This window comes from Emydura macquarii, unplaced genomic scaffold (genome assembly GCF_026122565.2).
Source record: "Emydura macquarii macquarii isolate MOO-44397 ecotype Brisbane River unplaced genomic scaffold, CSIRO-AGI_Emac_v2 contig_2834, whole genome shotgun sequence".
NCBI lineage: Eukaryota > Metazoa > Chordata > Testudines > Chelidae > Emydura > Emydura macquarii.
Window position 1 is genome coordinate 4,366,346 of NW_027132971.1, and position 13,450 is coordinate 4,379,795.

Genomic DNA, 13,450 nt, shown 5'->3' on the forward strand with positions numbered 1-13,450 from the left:
AAATTGAATGCTGGGAGGAAGCCAAACATCAATGAGGGTGGGCACAAAAGTGTGGTGGAGATGATGGTTTTCAAGGGAAGAGGGGGTGGGGGAAGGAATGTGAGAAAGGGAAGGGTACCATAGTGTGAACAATGTTGATAGAGATGAGGTGACCAGAAAGAGGGAGCTAAGAGATAGAGCAGTTCTGAGTATATTCAAGGTTGAGAAATTGACCCTACTAGTGAGTCTGGAAGGTGACAGAGAACAGTAAGTAGGATGAATGGAGAGGTTAGAAAGAAGACGACAAAGCAAGCAGTATCAGAGTATCAGTAGCACCAACAACATGGAGGTGAACTCCGAGGTTTAGGAAGAGAAAACGAGAGATAAGAAGTTGTAGAGTAAGGATTTGAAGATGGAGATGACTGAGGAGGCTGAAAGCGGGAGAAGGACAGGTGAAAACACTCTGGGAATACTGGAACATGGTTACATTTGATCCTGTGTCAATGCCCTAGAAACCAATTTTAATTATGTTTTCTATTACCAACTTTTAAAGCTGGGTATAAAACTAAGACCAATTTCCATCAAGAGAAAAATCAGCACATGTAATGTCAGAAAGCACACTTCATACCTCAACCTGTTAATTTAAATTCTGAGCTTTGCAGAATGAAATTTAAAAATACAGGAGGATGTAGGAGCAGGTCCATAGAGGGGAAAAAAAGTATATATGAAATTGCTCCCCTCTTCAAACTAGCCAGTGGGGGATATATGACCACAAGATATCCCATCATTGACTCTCTGCCACACTTAAAGAAAATGTTCTGAAAGAATGAGACAGTGAAAAGACCTGAATTGCTAATAAGAGGCTGTTTATGTGTATATGTTTATGTGAAATTCATCCACTTCTGAAATACCAGCTAGTGGATTCTCTAAGGCATACATGGCTTTACAGGTCAAAACAACATCTTAAACTTCACCTGCATACCAACAGACAACCAGTGCAGATCACCAAGCACTGATGTCATGATGATACTGGCTTTTAGACAAGTGAGAAAATGGAAGTTTCAATAAGGTCTGGTGAGAAGCTAATGTCTTCCTTGAACTGCAGGCTTCTGTGTCAATGGCCTGGATATACAAGGTATATATAGTGGACATACATTGGGATGACAAAGAACCAAAAATGTATTTGTAGGTCTGTGTCTTTCTTTTGCTAATCATCAGTGCAAAGAGTGCTTTTCCATCTTAAGACTATAAGGTTTCCCTACTAAGTTGAAACCGATATGAATTTATCATCAAGACTCTATTTCCTCTCAGCTGCTCAGTGCATCCTATCTCGTTGGTGTTCCTCTATAGATTGTAGGTTTTCAGTGGTAGGACCTGTCTTTATTTTAGTTCCTTGTGTAGCATTTGGGAAACTGTTGGCATTTAACCAACAATAGTAATAATAATTAAAACCACCACCAATAGTGGTGCGCAAAACCGTACAAATCTTTGAAATGTTACCCCTCATAACTTGTACAGTACAGAGGATTCGTTTCAATAAAGTAGCTACTTGGGAGAGAAACTCTCAGATCTCATAATTCAATGGTGCTAAAGTTCAAAATATGTATTTTATCAGATTAGCTGCTAACCTTTAGCTTGAGGCATTTCCAAGTAACCATTTAAGTCAGCCAAGAGCTGAACATCACCTACCAACTATTCGTTTCTGATTCAGTAGGCGTTATTTAACGTGAATCAGACTAAGCCTGACTCTAGGCAGGGTTATTTGTGAGAGTGATACAAATGAAAAACAAGGTTTAGATGCACGTGTTCCATATAATTACCTCAAAGAAACATCTGTACCTTTAGCACAAAATTTCCAAACTTTGGCTAGGGCTCCACAGGAACGTACCAGGAAGTAAGCCCAGTTCTAAACTGTATACATTTCCCTGCGTTTGAAGAGAGCACATGTGTTGTGTGTCCAAGTTGGGGGATCAGCAGCTGGCCCAATTTATGATTAAATTATTGCTTTTGGGTTTGCCTTTTAATAGTAGCAGTAAGCATATCAATCCAATGGCTCACAAGAATGATCATAGGGGGAGAACATGTAACATTTAAATATCTACCAAGGAAGCCTACTATTTATAACACAGCCAAAAAGGAACAAATATTTCAGTTCTTCAAGTCAAGTAGAAGATGGATACCATGGAAAATGACATTTTAAATGTGCATGCTTGTGGAATTCCTGTTTGCAGGGAAAGCAAGTTGAGAAGTGGAGTATCTGGCTGTCTTTGATGGAAGTCATACCAGATATGATTTGTGTAAAGTTTCCTTCTCACTTTATTTACACAGCAATTAAAAAAATTAAGTGAAGTTAGAGCTCATTAAAGGTGCTGAACTGCAGATAGCTTTGTTCTGTGAACAGCTAGCCATACAGGACATGGCAATGCAAGTATCCCTGCGCTATCCTTTTAATGGGCCACAACCCTGTCCTAGAATCATTATTTCTCTTCCTCATACTGCTTTAAATCAAGAGTAATATCTTTGAAATCAATGGAGTTAAACTGATGGAAGTGACTGCAGAATCAACTCCTCTCCCCCTCCCCCCCACACATTTTTTTTTTTTTAACTGAAGACTTCATAATATTTTCAAATCCCTGCAGATTTAGCAGCTGGGCTCTTACAAAAAGTATCACTGCACCCCTCGCCCCAACCCTCTGGACACTAAGCTACCCTAAAATGAAGCCTAGAGAGAATATCGTCAGCCCTTACCTCATCAGGCCGATATTAATGGTTAATCAAAAAGCCTGACCAAATAAGATCCCCTTATATCATGCCAAGCACAAGTACTGCTAGACGCAGGCTCTATGCTAAATGGCTCTGGCTGCCCACTGCATTTTACATTTATTTTTACAAATACATTAGAGTAACATTTCAAATCTTTATGGAATAGTTTTTGAGTACCAAAAAAAAAAAAAAAAAAAAAAAAAAATCCAAACCCTTGCAGTTGAGAGATAATCTCATTTCAGGAATTTGACCATTCCAGTTTTGACCATTCCAGTTTTTTAAAAACCAAGAACATATCAGGGCTGTAAATGCCTCCATACATCACGCTAACTTACCTGCATGGTAAGATCCTGACAACATCATTGGGCTTGTAACCTTCAATACAAACTGCACAATTATCAAAATCTGGCTCCGTTTCCTACAGTAAAGAGAACATTAAATGAGAATTTTTTTTTTATTTGTGGATTAATCACTTCAAACAAGAACCTAAGTGGCAGAGTGAAGTTAAAATGGTTACCGACATGTCTAATCATGACAATGTATCTTAATAAAAATGAGTGAGGCTATCATTAGGGATCCAGTGCTGCAATTCCTACACTCGGGCAGTAAGAGCATGTGTACATGTGGTGTATGTTTGCACTTGGAACTGTGGTTGTGAATACCAGCTCATGGAGCCATACTTGAGCTGGCTCTCATTGAGCTAGTGTGCTAAGACAGAATGTAGCTGCGGCATTGGAAGGGCAAACTGCATCAAATGTGTGTGGTGGGTCTCTGGCAGACGTGTACTCGGGGTGACTAGCCTCTCCTGCTGCTGCTACATTCTATTTTTAGTGCTTTAGCTTGACAAGAGCTAGCACAAGTATGTCTCCTTGAACTGGGGATCACAACCCCAGCTCCCAGAATAGACATACAGCAGTACTCCCGTTGCTGTCAGTGGGAGTTTTGCCTGACTGAGGACTGCAGAATTTAGCCCCAAAATTTGGTTTGCAAACTCTAACAGAAGCTACTTTAATAGTCAGACTAAAATAACTTTATTGTATATTTATTTAAATTTCCTTTCCCTCCCTGTTCCAATTCATCTTTCAGTTGAATACCAGCACACGGCCCCTGGCTGTGGGGGTGTTTACTAGTGTAAAAAGCAACTGCCATTCCCCTCCTATTTCCCTCTTTATTGGCAGTCTGAGAGGATCTTTCTCCACAGTTCCAGTTTGAAAGGAAAAATTACCTTGTCGCCTTTCCTGATTGTTCTGACCTGCAGCTTGCTGATTGCTTTCTTTGCAGCATCTCCAAGACGGCGCTGAAAATGCATAATTGCCTTTTAGTAAAAAGCAGATCTTTATGCAGAAGCCATCACCTTGTTTTTCTATAGCTCCTTAGTAATCTGAAGCATTTTTACATGTAACAGTAAGGTTCTGTGTAACTGTAAACTGACAGGCCAGGCACATTGCTGTGGGAAATAGCATGTCATCCCTTTTAAAAACAAAAGGTGCCTAATGCTGCCTGGACTAATGGCTCCTTAGTTATCTAAGTTTCTTTAGGAAAAGCAGCTATTATAATGGACACTGGCCTATGATGACACTAAACTGTTGTATTTCATGAGCGTAGAAATAGGTATATATTAAGTAACTATGCACTATTTTGGGGGCCTTTTTTTTTTTTTTTTTTTTTTAAACAGTCCCATTAACTTCAAGGATGCTGCAGGCAGGCACAGCAGTCTGCCTGTATGCTCTCAATTATAGGATCAGTGTCTAAGCTTTATAGTTCCATGTGAAGAACAGCAGATGAGTTCTACAGTCATGCCTTGTCCATCTACTTTCATTTAATAGAATCATAAAATATTAGGGTTGGAAGGGACTTCAGGAGGTCATCCAGTCCAACCCCATGCTCAAAGCAGGACCAACCCTGCTTAGACCAACCCAGGAACAACATTTGCTTTTTCTTTTTTCCTTGTCACCTTTCCCGCCACTACATACCGAATTTCTTTCTAGGTGAAATTTCATAGTGTTTTTCTATTTTTTCATAACACATCATCATCTTCTGATACCTACTGTCCATTTCTGATCTCACTTACACTGGTTTTGCAACAATTTATTGATCTCATTTCTGAGTTACATCAGTATAAATGAAACCAGCCTCTGGATATGCACACACTACATCTACTTCTGGAAGCGCAGTGTAGGGATGGGGATCTAAGAACTGTGGTGACCGTGAGGACATTGCACTTTTAAGATCTGGAAAACTCTGTGTGTCAGAGTTCTAAGGGACATGCCATTTGGAAGCAAATTCCTGCTGGAGTTGGCTAGAAAAATGAACCCAAAAATGACGTGATTGGATGTAGCTTGTAAATAAGGACCCACTCACCGCGCAAACTTAATTAATATGTTACCTTTTTCCCTTGTTGTTACTCTGATCCAATTAAAGTAATTGTATTTAATTAAAAAGGCATATTTAACTTAGTGGATTTTGGTAGATGTAACAAGAAAGGATTTTATCGTAGCCTAGTAATCCGCAGGATCCATGCAGAAATTAATTTTAAAGATGAGGGAGCAAATTCAGCCCTGATGCAAGAGGCACAATTCTCATTGATTTTAATGCGAAAGTATAAATGTGAGTTTTGTAACATAGATAATTATGGGATTCAATAGACCATCTAGTAGTTACACAACTACTTATCTACGGTACATTTTTCTCACAGCTTGCCTTGAATAAAAGAATCTGACAAGTGTTGAAAACATTACTTGCAAACTATTTGTTTCTTTAATGTAAATCAAAGGCAACCAGCTAATGTAAAATAAAAAAGACACAAGAGATATTATGTAGTGCTTCTGGAATTTTTCATGGTTTTTTTTTTTTTTTTTTTTTATTACTTATGTTAATGAAATGTCTTGTCTTTTTTTGCACATTCTTCAAGAGAAAAGGACAAGATTAAAGACTGGTTTAAAACTTTGATCTTGTTGTTTTCATGTTTGCCTTTTCTTATCTAACTTAAATGCTGGCAACGTTTGTGATTTCAATGAAAATTTGATTTTTTTTAAAAGGAATCCTGTATCATCGGTATACGCTGGAGGAAAAATCATACTTTTGAAGGATCCTTTTTTAAAGTGAAATGCATGCTATCAGTAACCAAACACGGCCACCAAAGATAAAAAGTGTTAACTTTACAATAGTTTAAATATTTAAAGTGGGGCTTTGAGATTTATGGTTATAAATCTCAATCTAATTAACACTGGGACATCCAACCTTGGGCTAGTAGGAGTTAAGCACATCTGATATGGAAGTCTTGCTAGTAAATGAGAACTATGGTGGTTAAAGAGGAATGGTACTGTGGAAAAGAGAATTGTTCCAGTCCTGGAGAGAGGGAGTGCTAGCCAATGGTAAGTGAGAGGGGTAAGGGAACACCTGTTCCCTCAAATTTATTTCCTCCCAAATTTCCTAGTGTATCCTGTTTTCTCCATGTCTTATAGGCTATCTTTTAGCATTGCAGGGCAGGGATTGTCTTCATCTTTGTGCCTTGCACAGCACCAAGCATAGTATCAGTGCTGAACAAACTATTTATGAGTTCAAAAACAAGACTAGGGCATCCTGGTAATCTCTGGACACAAAGTTTCCCAGACAAGCTAATGGAAACACCATCTGACCCAGTGATGAAGCTCATTGTCTTGGAAGACTACAACAGCTACAAAGATAACATCTTTCATGCAATGGCCCAAAACTTTGTATTCAAGCTCTCTACTTTAGGTCTCTCACAAGGAATATACACAGCCTCCTGGACTGGATCCTCAGACTGAATGTGGACACAAGAAATACAAATTCTCCTCATTCGTGAACAGAGTACCCCCTACTGCAAGCAGAAGTCAGAACTCACTCAAGCTTCTCCTTGCCTGATATCTATCCTGCTCCAGCCATTCTCCAAAATACCATGTAGCCCACAAAATTGCAAAACTTACTTAAAGCAAACTCCCCTCTAATAAGAAACCAGGGAGAAGAGGAATGAGTAACGGACAGCTCTTGTCATATGCTGCCGTCAGCCTTTGGGCACTAAAACATCCCCTCCCATCCCAGGGTTCCCACGTGACACAGAACAAACTCTAGAGCAGTGTGTCTCAATCTTTCCAGACTACTATATCCCTTTCAGGAGTCTGATTTGTCTTACATACCCTTAAGTTTCACCTCACCTAAAAACTACTTGCTTACAAAAATCAGACATAAAAATACTGAAGTGTCACAGCACACTATTACTGAAAAATTGCTTACTTTCTCATTTTTACCATAGAATTATAAAACAAATCGATTGGATTATAAATATTGTACTTACATTTCAGTGTACAGCATACAGAGCAGTACAAACAAGTCATTGTCTGTATGCAATTTTAGTTTGTATTGACTTCGTAGTGCTTTTTATGTACCCTTTTGTAAAAGTAGGCAAATATCTAGACAAGTAGATTTACCCCCTAGAATATCTCTGCATACCCCCAGGGGTACGCATACCTCTGGTTGAGAACCACTGCTCTAAAGATGCTGGTGGAAAATGTAGTTTGACAGATGGACACTGGAATTTTTATTAACCTATGTCATTGTTGTGAAGGAGGCCAAGAGAGCTGCAGCAGAAGCAGTTACTCTGCAGAATATTTCCAGAACATAGTTTTGTAATCCCAAACTGCTTCTACTCAACCCTAGAACCCTTCGATGCAAACAAGTCTCACTGCATTTCACAGAGAAGATCTCTTGCATCCAGGATGTCCATTCAGGACAAGAAGCTGAGCAAAGAACCAAAAGCTACAATTGCCTTCCTTCTAAGAATTCAGTTCATTTGCACAAGCAGCAGCATGGAAGTACAAACAGCTATCAGGACAGCCATCCGGTTCATGTCCTTCCTGTCTGGCAAAGCGTAGAGTGTGAGCATTATACCAGGAAAGATTGCCAATACCTACCTTTTACCTTAAACCATGCCACAATCCAACCAGTACCAAGGACAACAGTTACTCCTAAGCATGACCTTTTCATCAGGGGTGAGGATGACTTTACATTTTGGGAGCTTGAAATGTTAACTAGTGGCCCAAATTTTCAAACAGATTTATGAAAATGTGATTGCACATAGGGCTGGCAGACATGGTTGCATGTACAAAAGCCCACACTGGCAGATGTTTACATGCACAGATGGATAATTGCCCAGCTAACGGTCTATCTGCATACACATTTATCCATTGGTAAACACAAAATGGTAATGTGCACATATTTTGTGGGCACATGTAAGAAACTCTGTAAATTTCAACCAGAAAAGTAATTCACAACAAGGAAGCCATAATGGGAGAGCACTCCATTTTTCTGACTGTTGATCATGACCTGGACTTGTTGCTCTCTGGATGGATCACAGCCAGTTCTTTCTAGAATCCCAGATCAATCCCACTGAGCAGAGCGATCAACTACTCTGCATGTCAGAAGGGAGGTGGGCCTGGGAAAGACGGCCACAATGGAAAGAAAGGGGAGACTCTTGAGAAGTACACATGAGGTGCAGCACATTTGTCAGGAAGGGGAGACCTAGTGCTGGTGGATCTGTTGGGAAGGTAAGGCACAGCGGGAGGGGAGAGTGGATTGGAGCAATCAAGCAAATCAATTCAGAAACTCTCTCTTTCTCATAACAATACCACCCCCTTCAAACTCAAAAGTTAATGTCACATCCTTCAGCTTAATGGTCACCTATATTGTCCCACTCCTTCTAAGCAGTGCTTGGATTGCCAATTATAAAGGCTCCTTCTGCAGAGAGGAGGTCAGAACTGCTCTGGGTAACCTAGCTACTGGGTTAGCAGCTAACCCCAGAAACAGAAAATATGAAAGATCTTAGCACAGAGAGTTGGCCTCGGTAGGGCTAGGATTAACCCTTCTTTCCCAAGCCTCTGGTTTAAATGCACTGGATTTTAAAGACCTCAAATATCAAATCTGTTTAATCAAACCCTAGTTAAATGAATCTCAGTCACAGCTCTTGGCATTTTCAGAGTTAGCCAACCAGTCTGTGAAGCCAGCCTTTATTGCACTCCGGGGTGCGGACTGGGAGCACTGCCTTTTCTAAACTGGCCAACTGGCTCCCCCTTCATTTGAAACCCTATTTATCCAAAAGGTTATGGCTGTGACCCTGGCCCTTTGGATAAATGGGGCTGTACTTTATTGGACTACCTGAAATACAAATAGAAGCGTACATCTCAAACTTGGCTGATGATACACACACTGCAACATAAACAAGGCTTTCTGCAAGTGAGCACAGTATCTTTCTACAAAGACACAGATGCACACAATGATTATAATGGGAAAAGCCTTTGAGCACCATGACAAAAGGAGTGAGATTTAAACTCTACCCAAGCAAAGAAATACAAGATGCTGCTCTATCGGATATGTAAGAAGATACAGTATTTCAGGTCAAGAGTGTTGCTCGCCTACCACAAACAGAAATGTCAAAGATAAGAAAAATAGAACATTAGGAAAACTGAGATAACCCTCATAGAAAGGGCGAGTCTGAGTTGAGCTCTTTTGTCAACTCCTTACATTAATGATCACAGGAGGCATGAAAGAGAAAAAACAATGAAGCAGGCATGTTGCTATGGTTTCCTCCGCCCAAGTGCCAATGTAAAAAACTTTTTTCTTCTCCCATCTGTGCTCTCCTTCCCTATCTTCCTGAGGATTTTCCACATTTTTGAAAATATGCAGCCTCTTCTAATTCAGCTGACCAACATCTCACTTGCTACAGGTACTGCTTTGGGTTCTGCCAGCATGGACTCCCCTCTCTTGCTACGGAGTGTGACACTATTCCACGTACAAATCCCCAGTCCGAGAAGGAGAAAGAAACTGGAGGAAGAGAGACAAAATGGTCAGAGAGTAAAACAGAGATGAGAGAGTGGGAGATCCGTTGCCTGAAGAAACTTTGCTGCTGGGCCTCAACCCAACTCACTGACATGCCCGCTTTATGTTATACTTTAATGAGGTATTGACTTTGAAATTAAACACACTCACTTTATCTGATCTGCCTAGGACTAAATAGCAATCACCGACCCTATTTGAGACCGGAGGCATGCTACACTCTTCTGCACCGGCATACCTTGCACTGTGTTGAATCAATATGCATAGTAGCTGCTGAGAAGAAATCAACGTATATGCCACTGTCCAAGTAGCAACATTAGCCTTCCTCTCTTTACTTCAAAACCTTTTTAGTGTACTACTATCATCATCATCATCATTATCATAGCATACGGACTGGTACTGTTTGCCAAACACCCTGCCCTATTAGCAGTATTTGATTATTGGGAAAGCGTTACGTGGGTCCTGCTGACTCACTGACTTATTACCCCACGTGGATAAAAGGGAGATTGGACTGGCTCTGTACAGAGGGAATAATCCTTATATAGGAACATTAGACGCAGCCAAGTTTGGAAAGTAATTGTGAGCTGAGATTTGATATCTTATTGTTAATTTCTGTGCTAATCAAACTAAAGCTCAGTAAGTGGGTGAGTTTGGAATATATGTAATGTGTGGACCATGGGAAGGGATATTTCCCCTAGCTGTGAAATGCAGCCCCTTGATGTGGAACATGGCAGTTATCTTACAAACAATACACAGTGGTTTACAGCAGAAAATGAAGAATACTGTATCTATTAAAATTGCAGGGAAAATTTAGTTAGGCAGAGGATAATTATTTCATTTGGAACCAGGCCACAACTCCAAGAATGATTGAGTCCTTATCTTGCAAACAAAATACCATGGGATCTTTAACAACCACAAATGGTCAGACTTGGTTTTATTTCTATTATGAAAGATGGTAACAGTAAATAAGACCTGGTAAAGGGATATAACACATGTCCAGCATAATATGGTAAAGCAAGCTCTTAGAAACAAAATTCCCTGTCAAGGGAATAGATTAAATAGTCATCGGAGCAGGGACTTGATCCCGAGTCTCCTATATCCTCGGTGAGGGCCCTAAATACTAGGCCATATAGAGTCATGCTCACTATTTCCCTGGTCCAGGGACTATCCATTGTCATCATGAATGACTATGACTTGTCACTATGAATGATAATGGATAGCCATTGACCAAGGAAAGAGTGAGCATGACTTGGTGATTAGTGCACTCACTAGAATGTGGGAGACCCTCGGTCAAGTCCCTGCTTCTGTGACTATTTAATTATTTATACACAGTGGAACAGCTTCAAGAGGAGAGACTAAGAAAACATTTTAACTTGAAATATTTTGTTTTCAAAATATTGTCAAAATGTTTTGATTTGAAGTTTTTCCAATATTTTCATTCACTGAAAATATTCAAAAAAAATCTCATTTTGGGTTTGACCCAAAAACCGAAAATTTGTTTTAATTTTTCAGAACTTCCAGTGAACCAAAAATCCACTATTCGCCCCGCTCTAGAAAAGAGCTGTTTGTAATACCCCAAAGGCTTGGTTCCCAAGAATAGGACTATTATTAGGAATGGTGACAGTTTTAGTGGATCAAACGATATATTTCACTTTGTGCATAGCAGCCTCACTAAGCCCTTGAAAAGTGTTTACTGAAATGAAAATCTGCTTTAAAGTGTGCTATAGGTCAAAATTGATAGGGTTGTGGGATGGAGAGCAACTTCTCCTTAGAGATGTAAAGAATAAATTCTCCACTTGAAAATACAGCATGGAATTTTGGGCAGTAAGAATGTAACTGCATGGAATTTAGACAGCACACCAAAGACAATGGGTTCAATATGGGCATAACGTGTCTGGTTTTCAGAAGTTTGGGCATACTAGCACACGTGTGCCTAATTTATGCATGTGGATACTATAACCGTGCACGCAATCAAGTAATTACATATGGAATCCCATTAATTTCAATACCACACCTGCAGAAAATGATTTACTAATAAGCATCGTTACTGCATTTACATGTTCAGCAACCAGTGTCAATGGCCTCAGCGGGGAATAGATGTCTTTATGCACAGACCTTTACAGAGAGGTTTTAATATTTGTGAATAAAATATTTTAAAACATTTTTCCATTCTTTTTCCCTCTTCAGTTTAGAGCACCCCTTTTTTGTACACAAAGTCACCTTTCTGCAGTCACCTTTGACTAGGGCTTAGATTTATTTATATGCATTTTTAGGTCACTCAGATGAATGTACTAAGGGAATCTTTTCCCTTAGATACTGTATTATCTTTCTGATTATTTCTTGTACCTTTTGTGTGCATGAGTAACTGCCAAACGTACTCAAATATTTAATTCTCTTTTCATTATTTAACATCAGTTGTAGCGATGGTGAGGAGAAATGACAACTCACCATCTTTAAACACCATGTTTCCTAACCCACTGTTTATGCAGAGAAAATATTTATATAGGTTTTTCTTCCTTGAGTCCCATCTACCCAGTTGAAAGACTTTTGGTTTCCCAAAGACGTTGGCATCTCTAACACAACTCATTTCCCTTCTCGTCTTTTAATACCTCATATTAGTGCTTCCCCCAAGAGAAAAATTTTATTTAAACTTTAAATCACACTGTGATGATCTTGGGAGGACAAATGGCCATTTTTAGCAATGCAGGGCATACCCCAAAGCCCATCCATATGTTCCTCACCTGGTTTCGGTCTCTGGCGTTTGCATATCGGAATCTCTGGATATAATAGAAGACCAGCCATGCGAGGGAGATGATCATCAACACAATGAAGGAGATGGAGACAAACACCACTGAGGTACGGCTGACGTATTTCTGCAAGTTGCGTGTTCCAATTGTTATATACATCATCACAGTAACATTCCTCTCCAGCAGACTCATAATCTCTTTTCCTTTAGGCTCAGGAATCATTATTGCTACAACATCTTCTACACCTGTCAAAGAGGATGGGGTGGGGAGGAAAAAAAACAATAAGAAAAAACAGGAACAGCAGCAGCCAGAAAAAAAGAGACCCTGGCACAATGAAAAAAGCACAACAGTGACAAAATAAAACCTTCCCCTCATTCTGCTGGGGTTTTTTTTGCAAGGTAAACCAGACAAAATCCAGCAGAAGATATTGGTTTCAGCTGCAGCCAGGTACACCAAATGCTCCAGCATACTGAAACCTCAAGGGTGGTTTTGTGACTAAAGGAAGTTTCATGGGTCGGCACAAACACAGTTTTCCTGTGCTATTGGGCTTATATAGAAGATATAGCCATGGCAGAAATACAAAGGTAACTATGTGCTACAAGCACAAGTACACGCATTGTGCTCTGCCTGCATGCTTTGTGGGTCTGTAAAAAAAAAAAACACTAAAATTTTTCCCTATATATCAAAGTATTCAAACAGGAATTCTTAAAACGTAAGTCCAGATCCTGGGATCTGATCTTTCTGCAGCTGGTGTCATGCAGGAGGGCATGATATGTGTGAGAAAAAAGTGCACAGAAGAAAATCATCGAAGTGACCAAAGGAGCAAAATCTGCTCTTACACTGGTTTAAAATTGAGATTAACCCCATTGAAGTCAATGGAATTACTCTGGATTTCCACTAATGTAACTGAGAGCTAACATTGTCCCAAGGCATCTGATGCTTTTAGAGAAAACAAAACAGTATTGTCAGGATGATATCCAGATGATGTTAAACGTTCCACATTCATTAGTAGCAATATTTTCAGCATACAGTCAATATAGAGCCTAAAAGAGAGCGAGATTAGCAGGATAAAGGACAAAGGAAACAAGCATGATAGGATTCATTGCAGGTCT

At 39.7% G+C, this 13,450-nt stretch overlaps 1 protein-coding gene across 1 annotated transcript in view; it reads right to left on the reverse strand.

Moving 5' to 3' along the window:
* The window catches only part of RNF150 (ring finger protein 150), a 171,462-nt gene that overhangs the window by 43,071 nt on the left and 114,941 nt on the right, over nt 1-13,450 (reverse strand). Inside the window, exons 2-4 of the mRNA XM_067567985.1 lie at nt 12,333-12,583; nt 3,968-4,039; nt 3,078-3,160 (exon numbers count right to left, since the gene is read on the reverse strand). Coding sequence (XP_067424086.1) covers nt 3,078-3,160; nt 3,968-4,039; nt 12,333-12,583 — 406 coding nt within the window. The remainder of the gene's footprint in view (nt 1-3,077; nt 3,161-3,967; nt 4,040-12,332; nt 12,584-13,450) is intronic.